This window comes from Apteryx rowi, unplaced genomic scaffold (assembly GCF_003343035.1).
Source record: "Apteryx rowi isolate R43461 unplaced genomic scaffold, aptRow1 scaffold_766, whole genome shotgun sequence".
Taxonomy (NCBI): domain Eukaryota; kingdom Metazoa; phylum Chordata; class Aves; order Apterygiformes; family Apterygidae; genus Apteryx; species Apteryx rowi.
The window spans coordinates 349,424-370,845 of record NW_020451056.1 but is presented as its reverse complement, the minus strand read 5'-3'; the positions used below and the strand labels follow the sequence as shown (position 1 = coordinate 370,845).

Here is a 21,422-nt window from a genome sequence, read left to right as displayed (position 1 = left end):
CCCGGGGGAGCCGAGGGTCCCGGTGGGCTGCTCCGCGCAGGGGACCCGGGGGTGCCGGCGCGCGCCGGCCGCGTTGCCCTGACGCCGTCCCGTCGCAGACGCCCAGCGCGTCCTCTGCAGGGGCCGGCACCAGCTGCAGGGCRTCGAGCTGCTGGTCCGCCCCGCCGCCCCGTGGGACCCCGCCAAAGTCCTCTTCGTGGGCCTGGACCCGCGCACCCCCCGCGCGCTCCTGGAGCTCTTCGCGGAGAACGTCCTGCGCCGCGAGGGCGGCACTTTCCACCTCCGCCTCAGCCCGGCGCGGGACCAGGCCCTGGCGCAGCTGCTGGAGCCGCTCGGCGAAGCAGGTGGGGGTCCCGCGCCGGCATTCCCGGGTTGTGGCCCCCTCGCCCGCCCGGCGGCATCGTCCCTTCCTTCCCCCCTCCCGGCTGCTGTTCGTCGGGAGCTGCATCCCCGTAGGTCTCCTGCTGGTGCCGCCCCGGGTCCGGCGGTTCCGTGCCTCTCCCGGGGCTGCATCCCCACGCAGGGCGCTCCCCCAACGCGGTCTGTGCGGTCGGCACCTGGTCTCCTCCCGAGGGCCTCTYGCAGCCCCCCAAATGTCCCCGTCGCCCTCCCCTTCTGCTCGCTGGCCTTTCCTGGGAACGGCCCCAGCAACCGTCCAGCTCCAGGCGTTGCTCCACGCTGCGTCYGGTGGAACGAGCGTTCCTCCGCGCCCACCGGCAACGTCGTGCCTCGTGCACGCTCCACCAAGTCCTCGTGTCCGCGGCTTCCTGCGCCTGGCTGTAGCTCCTGACGGGGAGGGCTCGAGCCTGCGGGGCGGCYGCGGACGCTGGGTTTTCCCTGCTCTTGTCCCGGCAGAGTTTGCAGAGGTGGAGCAGCGCGTGCAGCGCCGGAGGCTGGAGGGGGCCGCCGTGGCCGTGGAGCGCGTGCCGCGGACGGAYGGCGTCGTGGTGCGGAGCGGGGCCCCCGGGTCGCTGAGCCGCGACCTGCTGGAGCTCTACTTCGAGAACCGGAGGAGCGGAGGGGGCAGCGTGCGCGACGTGCGGGTGCTGCCGGGGCGCAGCCTGGCCGTGGTGTCCTTCCAGGATCCGGCAGGTGAGAGGCGCCGCGCCGGRTCCTTGGGAACCTGAACCGAGCCCGGCTGTGTCCAAGTCCCGCTGAGGCTTGGAGGATCCCCAGCTTTCTGCCCCCTTTCCCGCAAATGAGCGACGTAGTTGCCCGGGACTAGCGCAGCCCCGGTTCCCTGCCGACTTTGGCACAGCCACGTGGGCRCTCCGGGTCTCCGCGCGGGAGCAGGTCCAAACCGGCTGCTGTTCCCCCCTCCCTGGGGCTGGGAGCAAGGGCAGACCCAGCCTGGGCACGCGCTGCGGGGCTGATGGGGTCCCGGCGGCTTCGTGTTCRTCCCGACTCGCGCCTCCTCTCCCCGCCGTGCAGCCGCGGAGCGGGTGCTGCAGAAGCCCCACCGGCTCCGGGACGTCGCGCTGGAGGTCTCGCCCTACTACGAGTTCCTGGAGCCCCTGCAGGAGGCAGAGCCGGCCGCCCCCGGCACCCAGGAGATCCGCGTGGGCGTCGCGGATGCGGCGAAACGGCAGCTGCTGGAGCTGAGCCCGGTGCTTGGGGAGCTGCAGGCTGCCTTCCCCGGGCTGTCCCTGCGGGTGGAGGGCGGCCAGGCCCGGATCTCCGGCGGGGATGTCTCCCGCCTCCRGGAGTCGCAGAAGTGGCTGGAGGAGAAGCTGGACGGGGCGGTTCAGGAGCCCCTGCCCTTCCCGGCGCAGACCCTTCGCTTGCTGCGACGCGAGGACGTCCGCGAGCGGCTCGGGCAGCTCCTGGCCGGCCGGGGCGTGCCGGCTTGCTACGCCGTGGCCGCGAGCGAGGTGGTGGTCACGGCGCTGAGCCCCGAGGCCGTCCAGGACACCATCTGCCTGCTGCACTCGGCCCTCACCCCCTTCTGCCTGGAGCTGTCGGAGCGGGAGCTGCCGGCGCTCAGCTCGCCGCGCTGGGCGCAGCTCCGGGAGCTGCTGCGCTGCTGCGACGTGCAGCTCGTCCCAGGCACGGGCCGCCTGCAGGGCCTCACCCTGCGCGGCCTGGAGGAGGAGAACGGGGAGAAGCTGCGGGCTTTCCTGCGGGACGCCGCGCAGGACGAGGCGCTGGTGTCCGCGGAGCCGGGCGCGCTGCGCTACCTGCAGCAGCACTACCGCGACCTGCTGGCCGGCATCGCCGAGGTCTCCCTGCTGCCGCTGGAAGGCTCGGACGTCACCGGCTTCCGGGTGAGCTGGGGTGTGCGCAGAGGGGAGCCAAGCCGCGCTGTGTTGGGGGTGCCTCCGTACGGAGCAGCGTGGCTCCGAAGGCAGGGGGTGCTCGCCGCTCCCTGCGGAGCGGGGATGCAGCCCGCACGGCTCGGTGGGGCGCGTGGGGGCTCCCGCGGGAGCGGGGCGCTGGTGCTGACCGCCGGCCCCTTCTGCCGCAGCTGAGYGGGGAGGCGAGCGCCTGCCGGGCAGCCGCCGACTTCCTGCAGAGCCTGCTGGGCACCGTCGGCTCGCAGACGGTGACGCTGCGGTACCCCGGCGTCGCCCGCTTCCTCCTGGACGAGCGCGGGCGGAGCATCGTCGGCGAGCTGGAGAGACGCTTCCAGTGCGTCATCGACCTGGGCAAGGTGGAGTGGAGCCCACCGGACGCCCAGGTGAGGCCAGGCTCGCCCGGCGCGGCAGCCCTGCTTGGAGCGGTGCGCGCTCGCGGCCGGCTGCCCTCGCTCTGTGCCGGGCCGCGAGCCGTCGGGGCCGTGGCGGCGCCGGGCTCGGCGTGCTCGCTCGCTCCCTGGCGTTGCGTGCGGCGCCGTGACGGAGCCTCGCTGGCGTGTCCCCGCAGCTTGAGCTGGCCGAGCTGTTCCCCGAGAGCGGCCCCTGGGACTCCCCGCCCGCCGTGCCAGACTCTGAGCACCGGGAGCTGCCCGACGGCACAGACGGAGACGGCCGTCCCCCTAACATAGGTGAGCTGCGGCAAGGGGGCAGGTCTGCGGCTGGGTTCCCGGCTGCGCCCGCCGGTGCAGGGTGGTGACGTGCGCGCCGGGGCAGCCTGCTGCCAGCCCCGGGAGGTGGGGTGGGAAGGGCGTGCACGGGGCCATGGCTGCGTGTCTGCACTGCGGCAGCTGTGCATCGCGGTGTCCGTGCACCAATGCATCCGTGCACCGAGGTGTCTGTGTGTCTGTGCATCTCCGCGGTGCAGGAGGGCCCTGGGGGTGGGCAGGGGGATGGGGTGGGAAGGGCACGTGGGGCCCTGGTGAGCCACGGCTGCGTGTGTCTGTGCCATGGCCTCCATGCACCGCGGTGTCCATGCACCGATGCGTCTGTGCACCACTGCGTCCCTGCACTGATGTGTCCGTGCATCTCTGCTGCTTGGGAGAGCCCTGCGGGTGAGCAGGGGGATGGGGTGGGAAGGACACGTGGGGCCATGGCGAGCCACGGCTGCGTTTGTCTGTGCACCGATGCATCTGTGCACATGGTGTCTGTGCACCGTGGTGTCTGTGCACCAATGCATCCATGCACCACGGCACCCGTGCATCTCCACGGCGTGGGAGAGCCCTGGGGGTGAGCGGGGGCCTGCCCTGCTGTGGGAAACGTGCCGCCTCCTCCCCGCGCTGCAGCGGGGAGGCGGAGGGAGCGCTGGGGGGCCCTGCGCACCCCACACCAGGGCTCGGGTCTCACCGCCTGACTCCGCCACGCTCCTCCCTGCAGAGGAGATCAAGGAGCTGCTGGCAGCCCTGCGCACGGAGGACGCCGGCAGAGCTGCGGGTGACGGGGAGCCGCCGCCACCTGCCCTCGATGAGGCCGCTCTGGACTGGAGCAGGGTCRTCTCCAACAGCGAGGAGGATCTGTACCGTGCACCGGAGTCCAGCTTGGCAGTGCCGGGGGAGCCGCGGGGCCCAGCCGATGGGGATGACGCTGCAGACCTGCATGCCGCCGGGATGGGGGGCGGCGAGGAGGAGGAGGAGGAGGAGGAGGCAGCGATGCTGCTGGCCATCCAGCAGTCCATGGACAGCACGCGGCGCGAGGAGGAGGAGCTGCAGCGCGCCACCCTGCTCTCCCTGCGCTCCTATGAGCGGGAGCAGCGGGCTGCCCCCGGCCCCGCCGAGGACCCCGGCCTCCGCGCCGCCCTGGAAGCCTCCCTGGAGGAGGCTCTGCCGGCGGCGGACACCGCCCGGGTGACGCTGTACGCGGCCTTCGAGCAGGACGTGAGCGCGCTGCCCCGGCAGCTGGAGCAGGCGCTGCAGGCGCGGCTGCACACGGAGGAGGTGCAGAGCCCCCGGCTGCGGGCGCTGCCGGCCGCCTGCCGCCGCTACCTGGCCCACCTGCAGCGCGCCCACGCCGTGCACCTCCGCCTGCACGGCGGCACGGCCACGCTGCACGGCTTCGCCGACTACACCGCCGGCGCTGCCCGCGACCTCTGCCTGCTCCTGGCCCGGCTGCCGCCGGCGGAGCCGCCCCCGCCGGGCTCGGCACGCTGGGTGCGCTGGGACGCCACCGGCACCGCTGTGCCCTACGCCGCCCCGGCCGCCACGCTGCTGGAGCAGGCCTGGTGCCGCCGGCAGAGGCGGCTGGACGTGCTCTTCGACGGCCGGCCCTTCGCCATCGACCTGGAGCGCATGGAGGAGTACGACGTCGGTGCTGCCTGCACCCTGGCCATCTCCCGCAGCGAGCCGCCGACGGACAGCGCCCGGCGCAGCCTTCTCGGTACGTGCCGTGCCCCGGGCGGCGCTGCACGCACAGGGAGCGGTGTCCTGCCGGGGAGCCTCCGGCCCTGCCAGAGCTGGAGGGGGGCCCGCGCCCTGGGGATGCCGAATCCCAGCACCGAGGCTGTGATCCCTGGTGGTTCCCGTGCCATGCTTCCTGTGCCATGGTTCCCGCGCCATGCTCCCTGGTGGTTCCCACGCTGTGGTTCCCATGGCGCGCTCCCTGGTGTTCCTATGCCATGGTTCCTACACCGTACTCCCTGGTGGTTCCTATGCTGCGCTCCCTGGAGGTTCCTGCGCTGCGGTTCCCATGCCATGCTCCCCGGTGGTTCCCATGCCACGGTTCCCGCACCGTGCTCCCCAGTGGTTCCTGAGCTGTGATTCCCATGCCATGATTCCCGCACTGTGCTCCCCGGTGGTTCCCAAGCTGCGATTCCCACGCCGCGCTCCCTGGTGGTTCCCACACCGTGCTCCCCGGTGGCTTCTGCTCCCCGGTGGCTTCTGCTCCCCGGTGGCTTCTGCTCCCCGGCGGCTCCTGCACCGCACTTCCCACACCGCGCTCCCCGGCGGATCCCACGCAACAGTCACCCTCACTGGTGCTGGATCTCCTCAGCAGGGGCGGAGGAGGTGGACCTGGACGAGGAGGTGAAGCTGATGCCGCTGGCGGAGGACTCGGAGGAGTTCTGCGAGGCCGTGCGCCACTTCTACGCCACCCTGGAGGACTTCCACAGCAAGATCCGCGTGGTGAAGGTGGGACCCCCGGGCACGGCCGGCTCCGCCGGTGCGGCTCGGGACAACGCCCTGAGCGGCGGGGTGCTTCCCGCGGCGCGGGACCCTGAGCGCCCTGGTGCTTTCCGGCAGGTGGAGAAGCTGATCCACCCGCTGCTGTACAAGCAGTACCAGCTGAAGAAGGCCTGCATGGAGAAGACGTGCAGCACCCGCAACGTGGAGCAGGTCCTCTTCCATGGCACCACGGAGCAGTCCAGCCGCGAGATCTGCCTGCACGGCTTCAACCGCAGCTTCTGCGGCAAGAACGGTGAGTGCCGGCGGCGGGCCCCGGGCCCTCGGTCCCCGCAGGGGAAGAGCCTGGAGGAAGCGCCGCTCTGCTCCGGCATCCCCCGGCCCTTTTGGCTCCGCTCCCGCCCCGCGGAGAGGGATGGTGCCGGCGCCTCTGGCTGACCCGCTCCCGGCCTCCCGCCCCGCAGCCACTCTCTACGGGCTCGGCGTGTACTTCGCGGTGAACGCCGTGCTGTCGGTGCAGGACAAGTACTCGCCCTGCAGCGCCGACGGCAGCAAGTACATCTTCATGGCCAAGACCCTGACCGGCGACTACGCGGCCGGCAGGAAGGACATGCGGGCGCCGCCGCTCAAGGAGGCATCCGAGGCGCCGCTGCGGTACGACAGCGTCGTGGACAACCCCAGGAAGCCGGGCATCTTCGTCATCTTCAACGACACCCAGGCCTACCCGCAGTACCTCATCACCTGCCAGCGCGTCAAGCCGCCGGCCTGAGCCGGGGCCGGCCGCCTGCGGGCTCGCCGCGCGCGCCGGGGCTCTCCCGGCTCCACCGTGCCGGCATCCGGCTGCGCCTGTCCCGCCGTGATGGGCAGCCCGGTGTTGCACCGGGACGGGCTCGGTGCACGGAGGGGACCCTGCGCCCCTTCCCTGCAGGGCGCTTCTGCTGCAGCCCCTCACCCCGGCGTCAAGCCTCTGCGTGCGGCACGGCGGTGGGGGGACCAAGGGTCGCAAGTGCAATAGAAACAAAGTTTGGAATAAAGGGTTTGAGTGGCTGCCGGTGTCCGGAGGTGAGCGAGGGGCAGCCCGGGGGGTGCGGGCGATGCCGAGGGGGACCCTCGGCTGCCTTCGCTTTCTGGGGCTGGGTGGAATCGTTGCTCCTGTGGGCTGGGCTCTGCCGGGGGGTTTCTCCCCTGCTGGGCTCCAGCTCCTCGCTCCCGGGTTACCTGCTGGGGCTGTCTCCAGAGGTGCCTTCTCGTGGGGCCAGACCTCRTCCCGCCCCGGGGGCTCGCTGCCTTCCGCTCCCCGTGCGAGGTCTCACCCTGGGGAGCTGGGTGCAGGTGCAGGTGCTGCTGGCACCTGGCCCTCACCTGCGGCCTCTCCGTGAGGCTGGGGCCGACAGCCAGCTTTTCTGCAGGAGATGTGCTGTTCTTGACGAGTCGTGTCGCCAGGTCAAGGAGTTACGGGAGGAGGTAAGCAGGCTGCGTAGCATCCGAGAAGACGTGCGAGAGATGGGTAGGCTATTCTCAGAGACCCTACAGCTTCAAAAGTCTCAACCCCCCATAGCAGTGGAGATGCAGGCGGGCTCTGTGCCATGAGGAACAGTAAGTCATAACTCTGTAGAAGATGAAGGCTGGAAATTGGTTGCTCCTCGTATGAGGAGAAAGGCTCTCGCTCCTGCTGAAGACTTGCAGTTGATGAACCTCCGAGCTGAGGGCACTGACCTTGCAGCATGGCTCCAGGTGAAGCAACTGAGCCGACGGACCCTGTGCCATGCAGGAGCACCTGGAAGAAGCGGAGAGTGATTGTTGTGGGTGACTCCCTGCTGCAGGGGACAGAGGTGCCCGTCTGCCAACCTGATCTCTTGTCTAGAGAGGTTTGTTGCCTGCTGGGGGCTCGAATCTGAGATATCGTGGAAAGACTGCCAAGACTTGTCCACCCGTCCAACTATTACCCCCAGCTGCTCTTCCACGAAAAAAGAACAAACAAAAAAACCCCTCGGGGATCTACAGGCCAGTCAGCCTCACCTCGATCCCTGGAAAGCTGATGGAACAGCTCGTCCTGGACACCATCTCCAAGCATGTGAAGGATAAGAAGGTGATTGGGAGTAGTCAGCATGGCTTCACCAAGGGGAAATCATGCCTAACCAATCTGATAGCCTTCTATGATGGGATGACTAACTGGGTAGATGAGGGGAGAGCAGTGGATGTTGTCTACCTAGACTTCAGCAAGGCTTTTGACACTGTCTCCCATGACATCCTCATAGACAAGCTCAGGAAGTGTGGGCTAGAAGAGTGGCCAGTGAGGTGGATTGAGAACTGGCTGAATGGCAGAGCTCAGAGGGTTGTGATCAGCGGTGCAGTCTAGCTGGAGGCCTGTAGCTAGTGGTGTCCCGCAGGGGTCAGTACTGGGTCCAGTCTTGTTCAACTTCTTCATCAATGACCTGGATGAAGGCACAGAGTGCACCCTCAGCAAGTTTGCTGATGATCCAAAACTGGGAGGAGYGGCSGATACACCAGARGGCTGTGCTGCCATTCAGAGGGACCTGGACAGGCTGGAGAGGTGGGCGGAGAGGAACCTCATGGAGTTCAACAGAGACAAGCGCAGGGTCCTGCACCTGGGGAGGAATAACCCCAGTCACCAGTACAGGTTGGGGGCTGACCTGCTGGAAAGCAGCTCTGCGGAGAAGGACCTGGGAGTGCTGGGGGACAACAAGTTGACCATGAGGCAGCAATGCGGCCTTGTGGCCAAGAAGGCCAATGGTATCCTGGGGTGCGTTAGGCAGAGCGTTGCCAGCAAGTCTTGCCTGGAGAAGAGAAGCCTGAGGGGGGATCTTATCACCATGTACAAGTATCTGAAGGGAGGGTGTAGAGAGGATGGAGCCAGACTCTTGTCAGTGGTGCCCAGCGATAGGACAAGAGGCAACGGGCACAAACTGAAACACAGGAAATTCTGTCTGAACATGAGGAAAAACTTCACTGTGAGGGTGACAGAGCACTGGAACAAGTTGCCCAAAGAGGTTATGGAGCATCCTGCCTTGGAGATGTTCAAAAGCCGTGTGGACAGGGTCCTGTGCAACGTGCTCTAGGTGACCCTGCTTGAGCAGGGGGGTTGGACTAGATGATCTCCAGAGGTTCCTGCTGACCTCAACCATTCTGTGGGTTCTGCCCTGTCCCTCTTGTGTTGCTTCGTGCAGTGGAGTCAGATTCCAGCTCCGGCATCTCTCATCTCTCTGCTTTAAACCTGCCGTGTCCTGGAAACTGGGAAACGTGCTCCGGTCTCCAAAGCAGCCTGGGGGTGGGGGTCCGGCCTGGGTGCCGGACTGGCGGCATGGTGGCAGCTGTAGCTGCAGCAGTGGCTGTGGAGGCAGCGAGGCCCTGCTCGGCCTGGACAGGGACAGCCGCAGCCACCAGTGTCCTCTCCCCGGCACGCAGCGGAGCTGCCGCACGGTGGCAGCAGCCACGAAGGGCTCGTGCCGGGGAGGAGGGCCACATCCGTGGCGGGTCTGGGTTTGGGGACCTCGTCGGCAGTGGCGGCTCCGGGGTTGGGGCCCGGCACCCCTCCGGCGTCGGTGCCCCCGGGGCGGTGGCACTAGAGGGTGCTGTGGCCACACCGGGTGCCCGTCGGGCCGCTTGGGCGTCCCCCCTTGGCCGGGCTCCCGCTGGCAGCGGCGCCGAGGTGGCATTTCCGCTCCTTTGTGCGGCTGAGCCCGAGCTGCGGCTCCCTGGAGCCAAGCGCCGGGGCAGGCGCCAGCGCTGGGAACCCGCCGTGCCTGCGGTGGGACGATGCACCCTGCCAGCCCTGGCAGCGCGGTCCCCGGGGCTGCCTGCGCCTGGCCTCATGCAAGGGGCGGCGTGATGGCATTGCCTGCCCCGTGCTGGCATCGTGCACCCCATGCCAGCATTGCCCACCCTGTGCTAGCATTGCCCACCCCATGCTGGTATCGTGCACCCCATGCCAGCATTGCACACCCTGTGCCAGCGTTGCCCATCCCATAACGGCATCATGCACCCCATGCCAGCATTGCCCACCCCATGCCGGCATCGTACACCCCATGCCAGCATTGCCCATCCCATACTGGCATTGCCTGCCCCATGCCAGCATTGCACACCCTGTGCCAACATTGCCCACCCCATACCGGTGTTGTGCACCCCATGCCAGCGTTGCCCACCCCATGCCGGCATCGTGCATCCCATGCCAGTATTGCTTCCCCCCATACTGGCATCGTGCACCCCATACCGGCATTGTGCAACCTGTGCTAGCATTGCCCACCTCATGCCAGCATTGCACACCCTGTGCCAGCATTGCCCACCCCATGTGGACATTGCACACCCTGTACCAGCATTGCCCACCCTGTGCCGGCATTGCACACCAGAGCAGGGGGGTGCTGGGGCCGGGGCTGGGGTTGAGGCTGCCGCTTGGGGCCGGCCCGTGGGGATGAGGCGTGCTCCAGACATGGGTTAAAAGCGGTGGTGCCGAGGCTCCTGCTCTGCTCCGGATTAAGCCGTTCCCACATCCTCTTGCCACAAACCCTGCGCTGCAACTGCCAGGGCGCTGGGGCCGGCGCAGGGGAGCAGAGCCGGGGACTGGCAGGCGGCTCTGGGGAGCAGCGCCGGGGGGGGCCCGAGCTGGCCACAACCCCAGGAGCTGCAGCCCAGGCCACGGGGAGGAGCAGGATGGGGGGTGCAGGCAGTGCCGTGCATTGGCTCCGAGCAGGCTGCGGGGCTGCCGGAGGGCCCTGGCTGTGCCATGTGCTCCATCCCATTCCTTGCAAGCTCGCTGGGTGCCTCAGTTTTTCCAAGCACCAAGTTTGCCATTGCTCCCGAGTCCCCGTGTTGTTAAGGTCTGGCCATCTGGAGCTGGAGCCCGGCCCCAGCCTCTTTCTTGCCGTTTCAAGGGGCGGCAAAGCTGGGTTTGTGGGAGCCGCGGTGGGATCAAAAGGGCCAGCAATGCCCTGCCAGGGCTGCGGTTTGGCACCGGGGCGGCTTTTTATGTCAGCAATGAAAAGAATTGCTTCTGAAGCATTCCTTCCACTGCAGCCCCGGGCGGTGGGGCCTGGCGCGCCGTTAACCCTGCCCGCGCTGTGTCCTGCCCCTGCTGCGTCCTGCTGCACTGCGTCCTGCTGCGCTGCACCCTGCCCATGCTGCCTGCACTGCACCTTGCCTGCATTGCACCCTGCCCACGCTGCGTCCTGCTGCACTGCGTCCTGCTGTGCTGCACCCTGCCTATGTTGCCTGCACTGCACCCTGCCTGCATTGCACCCTGCCCACGCTGCGTCCTGCTGCACTGTGTCTTGCTGGCATTGCACTACACGCTGCTCATGCTGCCTGTGATGCATCCTGCCCATGCTGCGTCCTGCTGGATTGCACCCTGCCCATGCTGCCTGCAGTGCACCCTGCCTGCGCTGCATGCTGCCCATGCTGCATCTTGCCAGCACTGCACCCTGCCAAGCTGCCTGCACATTGTCCTGCCTGCGCTGCACCCTGCCTGCACTGCACCCTGCCCATGCTGCCTGCAACACACCCAGCCCATGCTGCATCTTGCTGTGCTGCACCCTGCCCCATACTGCCTGCCCTGCACCCTGCCCATGCTGTACCCTGCCTGCACTGCACCCTGTCCATGCTGCGTCCTGCCTGCACTGCCCACACTGTCCGCCCCAGTGTCAGGGCCGCGGCTGGTGCACTCCTGGCCAGCCCGTGGGCACCCATGGGGGGGGGGGGGTTGGAGGGTCTCGCGTGCACATCCTTGTCCCCCGGCACCCTCTGCCCATCAGAGAACTGCTTGGACCGAAACTCGGGGGGAGCAGAAAGGAGTTTCCTTCCTCCCCGGTGGGGCCAAACGCCGGCAGCGAGCCGCGGGTGGGAGCTCTGGAGCAACCGGCAGAGCTGGGGAGCAGGGGACCAGGGCCTCCGGGCTGCGTGTCCGCCCGGTCCGATGCCGCGTGCCGCTGAAGCGCAGCGGAGGGCCCTCGCAAAGGGCCTAACAGCAGCTGCCGTGCGGGAGCCGCCGCGCGGGCGGTGTCTGCAGGGGCTGCGCGGCCGCGGGAGCAGCGCTGCGAACCCCGGGGTCGCCGGCACGCGGCAGGGACCTCCCAGCCCCGAGCAAAGCGCAGGGCAGCGCCGCGCTGGCCCCCGTGCTGCTTCCCGGAGAGGGTTAACGACCCGAGGAGCCAACTGCTGGGAAACTGGGAAACGGAGGCTGTTTCCTGGCCCCGGCCCAGAGCTATTGGGGCAGAGCACCCGGGGGAGCCGGAGGGATGGATGAGTCAGGCACGGGAAGCGCCGGCAGCACCGGAGCCGCCGGGGGCCGTGGGCTCTGCTGGAGCCGGGCCCGGGCAGGGTTTGGCTGGGGGCTGGGGCAGGCGCTGGGCGCTCGCTGCCGACGGAGCTGGGCCGCGGCGGTGCTGCAAAACACGTCCGTGAGCCGGGCACGGCTGGGGCTGCGCCGTGCCATCGCCCCACTGTTCCTGTGGGGCTGCCGCCAGGCACGGGGGCTCCAGGGGACACGGAGGGTGCAGGGGCCAGGGCTGCGCAGAGGTGCTGCCTGCCAGGCACAGGGGACACGGGGGACGCAGGGGACACCAGAACGGGGGGTGCAGGGGCCAGGGCCATGTGCTGCAGTGCCTGCCAGGCATGGGGATGCAGGGACACGGAGGACACAGGGACCTGGGTTGTGCAGTGGGGACATGGGGGATGCAGGGGACAAAGGGGATGCAGGGACATGGGGGACGCAGGGGCCAGGGCTCTGCAGTGGGGACATGGGGGATGCAGGGGACACCGGGGATGCAGGGACATGGGGGATACAGGGGCCAGGGCTGTGCAGTGGGGACAAAGGGGATGCAGGGGACACTGGAGATGCAGGGACATGGGGGGATGCAGGGGCCAGGGCTCTGCAGTGGGGACACAGGGGGTGCAGGGGACACCGGGGATGCAGGGACATGGGGGATACAGGCGCCAGGGCTGTGCAGTGGGGACATAGGGGATGCAGGGGACACCAGGGATGCAGGGACACGGAGGACACAGGGACCTGGGTTGTGCAGTGGGGACATGGGGGATGCAGGGGACCCTGGGGATGCAGGGACATGGGGGATGCAGGCACCAGGGCTCTGCAGTGGGGACATAGGGGATGCAGGGGCCACCGGGGATGCAGGGACATGGGAGATGCAGGTGCCAGGGCTGTGCAGTGGGGACATGGGGGATGCAGGGGACCCTGGGGATGCAGGGACATGGGGGACACAGGGGCCTGGGCTGTGCAGTGGGGACACAGGGGGTGCAGGGGACCCTGGGGATGCAGGGACATGGGGGATGCAGGCACCAGGGCCGGGCACGGCGTGCCGGGTCAGCCCAGGCAATGGCGTGTGCAGGCATGCGGCTTGGCACACAGCAGCCTCCGTGTGCGGCACGGGCAGGCGGAAGAGGCGTCCTGGCGGGACGGCTGCATGCCACCCCTGCGCTGCCACGGTGTCCGCGCCGCCCGTGCTGTGGCCAGGTGAAGCCAGATATCCCACCCGCTCTGCTCCTTCCCTCGCTGAGGTCTGGGCCCCCTGGGGTGAGCAAGCTGGGGTCCGATGGGCCCCACGGGGTGAGCAAGCCCCCACCCCGGTTTGGGGAGTGGGTCCCAGTGCAGCCCCCCCCCCCCCGGGTGCAGGAGGGGGTCTGTGTGCGACGGGGCTGAGGAAGGAGCACCGGGGCCAGACGCACTGCAGCAGGACCAGGGCCCCGCCGCGCTGCAGAGCCTCCCCGGACGGCGGAGAGCTGGGAGCCAGCCCCGTTGCTCCATCCCTGTGCCGCCCTGCGGTTCCGTCTGCAGACGGTCCTGGCCGGGGAGGGGTGCTCTGTTTGGAGGTGGGTGACGTCCCTGCACGGGCCACCCCTGCAAGCCCCGAGCACCCAGCGCACGTGCTGCACCCCGAGCAGCTCCCTGGCCTCGCTGTGCCCCGAACGGCCGTGCAATCCCTGCCGAGGGGTGCCGGCTGCTCCCGCACGTGGCCACGCACTCGGGGCAGAGCAGAGCCGGCCCGTGTCCCCGGTGCACGGGGTGGGAGCCTGCAGCGGGGCTGCCCAGGGTGGCACTCCTGCACCGGGACGCGGCGTCCCCATCCCCGTCCCTGGCGAGGGTTAAGGGCCTGCGGAGGAGCGGGGCTGGGAGCGCGCGGTTCCCGGGAGCGCAGTGAGTCAGCAGGAGGGGCTGCACATCTGGAGCTCGTCGAGCAGCTGGGCAGGGATGCCGTGGTTAGCGGGGCCGGCCAGCTGCCCGCCCGGCTCAGCCCGCCCGTGGCAGCCCTAGGATGTCCCCGCGGGGGCTGGCGGTGCCCAGCGACCCCGCCTGGCTCCGGGTGCTCTGGGTCCTGGCCACGGCGCTGGGCTCCCTCTGCCTCTGGACCGTCTTCGTGCTGCGCTCGCTGCCGGGCCGGCCGCCCCCGCGCCCCGCAGGTAGGTGGCTGGGGGAAGCCGCCACGTGTCCGGCGGCGGCTCGGGCCAGGGTGGCCCCACGGGATCTCCGCTACCTCCGTGCTCCTGCAGGCTCGGCGCTTCCCAGGCCTGACCCGTCCCGGCTCGGGGCCGTGGGACTTTTCCTCCCAGCTCCTCCCGGGAGCGCCGGCAGGGGGGTGAGGAGAGGAGTGCAGCCAGCACTAGCCCGCGGTCCTATTGCACGGACCGAAGCCCTGCTGCTGGCTGCAGCCTTGTTCCCTCGGAGCGCAGCTCCGGTGCAGCTCGCTCCCCCGGGTCCCTGCACCCCATCCTGGCCAGGCGCATGGCGGCAGCGGGCGAGGGCATTGCGGGAGCGCCCTGCACCGCCGAGAGCCCCGGCCCCAATCTGCAGGAAGCTCATTGATCCGGGTATTGCACACTGGGTGGGAGGAAAGCGGCGTCGTGCAGGGTCCAGGTGCAGGGTGCAGCATGAGCGGCACCCCGTCCGGGTGGCATGGGGCACCGCCACGGGGCACCGGTGGCCTGAGCGGCCGGGACTGGCGATGGGGCTGCGCCGAGGTCCCACGGCACCAGCAGAGCCGGCGAAGCAGCCCCGACTCTCCCTGCATCCCGGAGCCCAGCAGGGCAGCGTGGCCGGACCGGGCAGCAGCCCCGGGGTGAACGCAGCAGCGCCGGCAGCACGCACACCCCGAGGACGCCGGCGGCGATGTGTGCACTGCCTGCCGCGGGGTGCAGCCGCCCCTGCAGCGTGCATGCTGGCTGCACCGAGCACCGACCCGCAGGCTCCTGGCTGCGCTCGGGAACACGTGGCACCGCGCGGCAGTTGTCCCCGTCCCCGTGCCTCCCCACGGGGCATGCACGCAAATGCAATGCAGGGCTCAGCAAAGCACAGAGGGGCTCCGGGCACAAACCCTGCCGGGGCACCCGTGTAGGGACACAAGCAGACGGCGGCGTGGGTTCTTGCCAGCGTGCACGCGTGCACACGTGGTCTTTCGGGGCGACGGTTGCAGAGGCACCAGCTGGCATGCACGCTAGTGCCCGCACCCACTCTGCACCGACACCGGCACCGGCGTGCTTCAGGCCGCACGTGTCCGGATCGACCCCGAGAGGGACACGTGCCGGCTCACAACAGTTGCAAGCAAACACAGCCGACCCTGAACTCTGAGAGCTGCAAGGCACAGCCCTGCCTGGCAGACAGCCGCACCAGGCTCCGGCTGCGAGGTGGGAAAGCCCGGCTGGCACCGGTGCACGAGGCAACGCGGCGCCCGGGCCGGCGCAGGGCGGCGGGTGCCGGGATCCCGGGGAGGGCCGGCGCTCACGTGGCCGCGCTGGGGCACTGACGCTCTGTTTGCTCCGGCAGAGAGGCAGCTGGGCAGCGCGAAGCCGCAGGCGGTCCCGGAGGTAAGAGCCTTTCCCGGGGCATAGTGCGGAGGCGCCGGCGGGAGGGGTGGGAGGAGGGAGGCGCGGGCGCCCCGGCTGCTCCCCACGTGCGGCGCGGCACGGCGGGGTCGGCGCAGACCCCTTGCAGCCGGCGGTGCCCCCCTCTTCCTCCGTGGGGCCGGGGACGCCCTGCCCCCAGCGGGTCCCCGGCCCTGAGCGCGTGGGGAGGGCTTGGTGCTGCCCGTGCCAAGTGTGCTGGACCTTTGTCCCGCGGCCGAGGGGCCCGTGGGGCCGAGCGCGCGCTGAAAGGGGCCCATTGTCCGGGCTCTTAATGAGGGAAGTCACTTACTCCTCCTGTGCCGGGGGACTGGACATAATCAGTGCGAGGGTGGCCGTGCCAAGCACACAGCCCTGCCGGGCAGAGGGGGCTGGCACCCCGGTGCTGCTCCCCACGCTCCCCGCCGGCCGCGCCGTGGGGCAGGGAAGGGCCCCGGGCAGGCACCTGGCTGCGGGCAGGCACCCGGGTACAGGCAGGCACCCGGCAGTGGGCAGGCTGCAGGCAGGCGCCTGGGTACAGGCAGGCTGCAGGCAGACACCTGGCTGTGAACAGGCATCTGGTTGTGGGCGGGCACCCGGGTACAGGCAGACATCCGGCTGCAGGCAGGCACCTGGGTACAGGCAGGCTGCAGGCAGGCACCCGGGTACAGGCAGGCATCCAGCTGCAGGCAGGCACCCGGGTACAGGCAGGCACCCGGCAGTGGGCAGGCTGCAGGCAGGCACCCGGGTACAGGCAGGCATCTGGCTGCAGGCAGGCACCCGGGTGCAGGCAGGCACCCGGCAGTGGGCAGGCTGCAGGCAGGCACCCGGGTACAGGCAGGCATCTGGCTGCAGGCAGGCACTAGGGTGCGGGCAGGCTGCAGGTGGGCACCCGACTGCGAACAGGCATCCAGCTGCAGGCAGGCACCCGGGTACAGGCAGGCTGCAGGCGGGCACCCGGCTGCAGAAAGGCTGCGGGTGGGGTGGGCAACGCACCACGGGGCAGCTGGTGGCAGCGTGCCTGGTGCTGGTGCTGGGGCTGGTCTGGCGCCCCGGTTGCTCCGTGGGGGACTCACGGGGCCCTGTGTGCCTTGCGTTGCAGAGGAACCGGAGGAAAGGCCCCAAGCAGCGCCCCGCGCCCGGCAAGCAGCCGCAGCCCCCGGTGGGCAGGGAACGGCGGCTGGAGGAGGCGAGGAGGGCCAGCGCACGCCGGGCAGCACGCAGAGCGGTAGGGACCCCAGGGACCTGGTGCTGGGGAAGGGGACACCACCCAGAGCGGCCCCGCTCCCGCTGCTACAGCAGTTTGGGTGCAGCGGGTGCCGCGTCGCGCCGCCCCGGTCTGGGGCCCAGGCGACCCCACGTCTGTGCTGGCGGGGCTGGGATCTGCAGCGTGGGGCAGGCACGTGCCGGCCCCGGTGCTGCAGCGCTGGGTGCATGCCGTGAGCCCCAGGAGGCATGGGGCCAAAGTGTGGGGCAGATGGCATGTGTGGGGCGCTGTGCTGTGCAGCGGGGCCCATCGGGGTGGCACAGGGAGGGGGCACGGGGAGACCCCGGGGGTAGAGGGCACGGCAGTGTAGAGTGTCCCACTGCACCCGGTGCCTGCTGCCCCCTGGCATGGCTGCACTGTGGGGTGTGCTGGGGTAGGAGGTGCTGAGACTCCCAACCAGCACCCGTGCCGTGCCATGATGCCCCGAGCTGCTCCCACCCCAGGGGCTCGCTGCCCCACGGTATTGCTGCCCCATGGTGTCACTGCCTGGGGTGTCTGCTGTCCTACAGCATGTGCTGCCCTGAGGTACCCACCACCCCATGGTACTCATCACCCTTAGAGTACCCACCACCACATGGTACTCATCTCCCCTAGAGTACCCACCACTCCATGGTACTTGTCACCCTTGGGGTACTCACTGCTCCATGGTACTCATCACCCCTGGGGTATGCAGCACCCTATGGTACTTGTCACCCCTGGGGTACTCACTGCTCAGTGGTACTTGGCATCCCATGGTACTCGTCACGCCTGGGATATCCACCACCCCGGTGGTATTCATCACCCTGGGGTACTCACTGCTCAGTGGTACTCGTCACGCCTGGGATACCCACCACCCCATGGTACTCCTCATCCCTGGGGTGCTCGTTGCTCCATAGTTCTTGTCACCCCTAGGGTACCCACCACCCCATGGTACTCATCATCCCAGGGTACCCACCACCCCGGTGGGATTCATCACCCCTGGGGTACTCACTGCGCTATGGTACCTGCTGCCCTGGGCACTCACTGCCCTGCAGTACTCAATGTCCTGGGGTATTTTGTGTCCCGGGTTACTTGCTCCCCTGGGGCGCTCGCTGCCCCTGGGGCACTTGCTGCTGCAGGGATACCTGCAGCCCTGGGGGTGCTCACTGTCCTGGGGTGCTCGTTTTCACGGGGTCCTTGCTGCCTTGGGGTATTCGCTGCCCCGGGGCACTCGCTGCCTCAGGGCCCTTGCTGCCCAGCCTGTCCTCGCCAGCACGCTCGCGGAAAAGCTGTGGCCGGGTCTGCTGCAGACCTGCCCATGCCTGCGGCAGGGCTGCTCCCCCGGGACCAGCCGGAGCAGGGCTGGTGGCATGTCTGGGCTGCATGTCCCAGGGGTTGCATGCTCAGGTCTGGGGGGCTGCATGCCCCAAGGCTGGGGCTGTCCCTGCACGGGACCTCTGTGTACATCACCCCTCGCCTGCGCATATTGGCCACCGCGTCCCCACTTGCCTTTCCCAGAGAGCTTCCCCAGGGAGCTCGGGTGCCTCTGGAAACTATTTCTGTGCACGGGACCGGCCTGGGAGGCTCCCATGCATCCAGGCATCTCGGGCATGCCAGCGAGGGGAGGCAGCTGGGAAGTGCAGCAGTTTGGCAGCGGTGGGTTGGCAGGGCCTTGTGCGATAGCTCTGCTGGGGGCAAAAGTGAGGTACGCTGCACCGTCTACCAGTGTGTGTGTGTGTGTGTGTGTGTGTGTGTGTGTGTGGCTGTGCCTGGGGGCGAGTGTGCATGCACATGCAGAAGAGCATGTGCCACTATGTGTGTTTGGCTACGTGCATTTGTGTGTGTGTGTGTGTGTGTGTGTGCGCGCATGTGTTTGGCAGGGTACACATTTCTGTATATGCATGTGTGCGCATGCATGTGTGTTTATGCCTGTGGGTGCCCGTTTGCATGTGGGCACGCGTCCAGCAGGGTGTGCATTTGCAGTGCGCGTTTTGAGCAGATTTGCATGCATGCGCGTTCTTGTCCATGTGCATTTGTATGTGTTTGCATGCGTGCATACATTAACTGGGTGTGTTCTGGTCTTTTGTGTTAGTGTTTGTGTCTTCATGTGTGCGTGTGCATTCAGGACGGAGTGCGTGTGCGTGTGCATTCACACGCGTGCGTGCCACTGGGAGCGTCTGTGTTCGTACACCCATGGGTGCTGAGCGGATGCGGTGCTCGTGCAGCACAGGTGCAGCACCGCTCCCGGAGGGGCTCCCCGCAGCTGGGGAGCTGGGCTGGGCCGTGGCCCAGCTGGTTCTTGGCTCGGTGCTGTCCCTACGGCACGTCAGGAGAGTCAGCTCCTGCCGTGCACCCGGGAGCAGGTGGCGGGGTGAGGTGAAGCCAGGCAGAGCTCCGTCCCACGACACCGCTGCTGCAGCGTGCCCTTGCACCAGGTGCACGCCGAGCTCCCGCGCCTGCTGAGCCGGCAGCTCCCGCAGCTCCCTGCTCCGTGCTCCGTCCCGCGGCGGGAGCCGCTGCAGCCTGACCAGCCCCACGGGCGGCTGCAGCCCGGGCAGGCGGAAACGGCAAACGTGGTCTCCCCAGCACCCAGCAAACCTGCCGCCTGCCACCGTCCTGCACGGAGACGGCTCCCGCGCCTCGGCCCCCGCGCGTGCACGCAGGCTGCCCCGCGGCGCCAGCCATGCAGGTGTCCCCGGCCCTGAGCCGCTCCAGCGCGGCGGCACCGTAAACAAGCCCGGGAGCAAACAGAGGCTGCGCCGGGCGCTCGCGAGGAAGTGGGTCATGTGAAGGGCTCATGATGCCTGCTGCCATGCCGGGGCTGGCGGGCGCCGGGAGCGGGGTGTGCGGCACCAGGACTGCCCTCGCACCGCCCAGCCCCGGCCCCGGCGCACCGCCTGGCCGGAGGGCCACCACCATGCACGGGGTAACGGGAAGCGGCCGGCGGAGAGGGGCTGCGCGTGGGGGTGGCCGGCAGGTCTCCATGCTGGAGCGGGTGCCCCCGCCACATTTGCAGCCGGAGGGATGCTTGAGGGCCGTGTTATTCCCCGTGCCCCGGGGGATTGCCGCCCCCGGTCCTGGCACGGCGCGGGTCTCCCAGAGGGGTGGCACGCTTGCCACCGGGCTAAAACGGGCAGGTTTGTGGCCCCGAGCGGTGCCGGTCGCTCTGCCCTGGACCCGCTCCAGCTCCTCTGCAGGTGCGGAGCGCGGGGAGCCGAGCAGACGGGCAGCGACGGCTGCCTGCCGTGCCACGCGTGCTCCCGGCGCGCGGCCCGTCCCCCCAGCGCCGCCTCCCCGGGCACCTGGGGCGGGTGCAGGGCTCGTCCTCAGCCTGCCCCCCATCACGTGCGGTCGGGGCGGCAAGGGGCGGCACGGGGTCCCTGAGGCCATGGGGCACGTGCCAGCAGGTCGGCGCTGGTGTGGGGGCCTGGCATGCTGCCAGCAGGCAGCGCCCGGGATGCTGGCATGGCTCGGGCACCCCAGGGTGCAGCCGCCACTCTGCAGGGACACGGGCTCGGCAGGGACATGGGCTCTGTGGGGACATGGGCTCTGCAGGGACACAGGCTTGGTGGGGACATGGACTCGGCAGGGACATGGACTCAGCAGGGACATGGGGTCTGTGGGGACATGGGGTCTGCAGGGCCATGGGTTTGGTGGGGACATGGGCTCTGCAGGGGCACAGGCTTGGTGGGAATATGGGCTCTGTGGGGACATGGGCTCTGCAGGGGCAAGGGCTTAGCGAGGGACACAGGCTCAGCAGGGACATGGGCTCTGCAAGGCCACCAGTTTTGCAGGCACATGGGCTCTGCGGGGACATGGGATCTACAGGGACGGGGGCTCTGCAGGGTTGTAGGCTCTGTATAGACACAGGCTCCATGGATCTGTGGGCTTGGTGGGGACACGTGCTCTGTGGGGACGTGGGCTCTGGGTTTGTGGGCTCAGTGGGGACATGGGCTCTGTGGGGACATGGGCTCTGGGTTTGTGGGCTCGGTGTGGACATGGGCTCTGTGGGGCTGTGGGCTCGGTGGGGACAGGGGCTCTGTGGGGCTGTGGGCTCGGTGGGGACAGGGGCTCGGCGGGGATGTGAGCTCTGCAGGGCTGCGGGTGTTCGTGGTCAGGACGACAGCCTGGGGGCTCTGTGGCTGCATTGACAGATGTCCTGAAATAACCAACAAGCCTTGGGGAAAGAGCAAGGGGACACGGGGCACCTGGGGGTGTCACTGCAGAGCCCCCTCCCTTCCGGTGCTGCCCCCACCGCCTTGGCCCAAGGGGAGCAGGCACAGAGCCCTGCCCTGGGGTCTGGGCACGGCAAGAGCCGGCCTGGGGCAAAGCAGGGCTAGCGGGGCCTGCCGGGTGCCCCGGGGCTGTGTTCAAGGGGGGGGGTGACCCCGACACGCTGGTGCCGTGGGGTCTGCGTGCTGCAGGGGTCGAGCCCTGCTGTGCTGGGAGTGCTGGGGGCACCGGTCATGGTTAACCCCTGAGGTGCTGGTGCTGCGGGGTCTGCGTGCGGGTGTCCAGCCCTGACACGCCGGGCGCACCAGTCACAGTTAACCCCTGCTACGCCGGGTGCAGGGGGTCTGTGTGCAGGTGTCCAGCCCTGACACGCCGGGTGCACCGGTCATGGTTAACCCTTGCTACGCTGGGTGCAGGGGGTCTGCATACAGGTGTCTAGCCCTGACATGCCGGGTGCGCTGGTCATGGTTAACCCTTGCTATGCTGGGTGCAGGGGGCTGCGTGCAGGTGTCCAGCCCTGGCATGCTGCTTGCACCGGCCACAGCTCACCCCCGCACCCAGGCTGCGCTGCCTGCATTGCTCGTGGTTCTCCCCCACCACGGCGGTGCGGCGCAGGCCGCCCGGGCCGGTGCCGGTGCGGATGACGGTGCCGGTGCGGGT

The 21,422-nt window shown here is 69.1% G+C and overlaps 1 protein-coding gene across 1 annotated transcript; it reads left to right on the top strand.

Annotated features, from left to right (window-relative positions):
• Window positions 1–88: 88 nt before the first annotated feature.
• On the top strand, window positions 89–6,511 carry PARP10 (poly(ADP-ribose) polymerase family member 10; the record flags this gene model as incomplete). Its single annotated transcript, XM_026088336.1, has 9 exons — window positions 89–344; window positions 856–1,092; window positions 1,432–2,264; window positions 2,465–2,677; window positions 2,863–2,983; window positions 3,729–4,724; window positions 5,340–5,473; window positions 5,585–5,759; window positions 5,929–6,511. Coding segments are annotated over 9 exons (3,270 nt in total), but the record flags the coding sequence as incomplete, so codon positions are not given.
• Window positions 6,512–21,422: the final 14,911 nt, after the last annotated feature.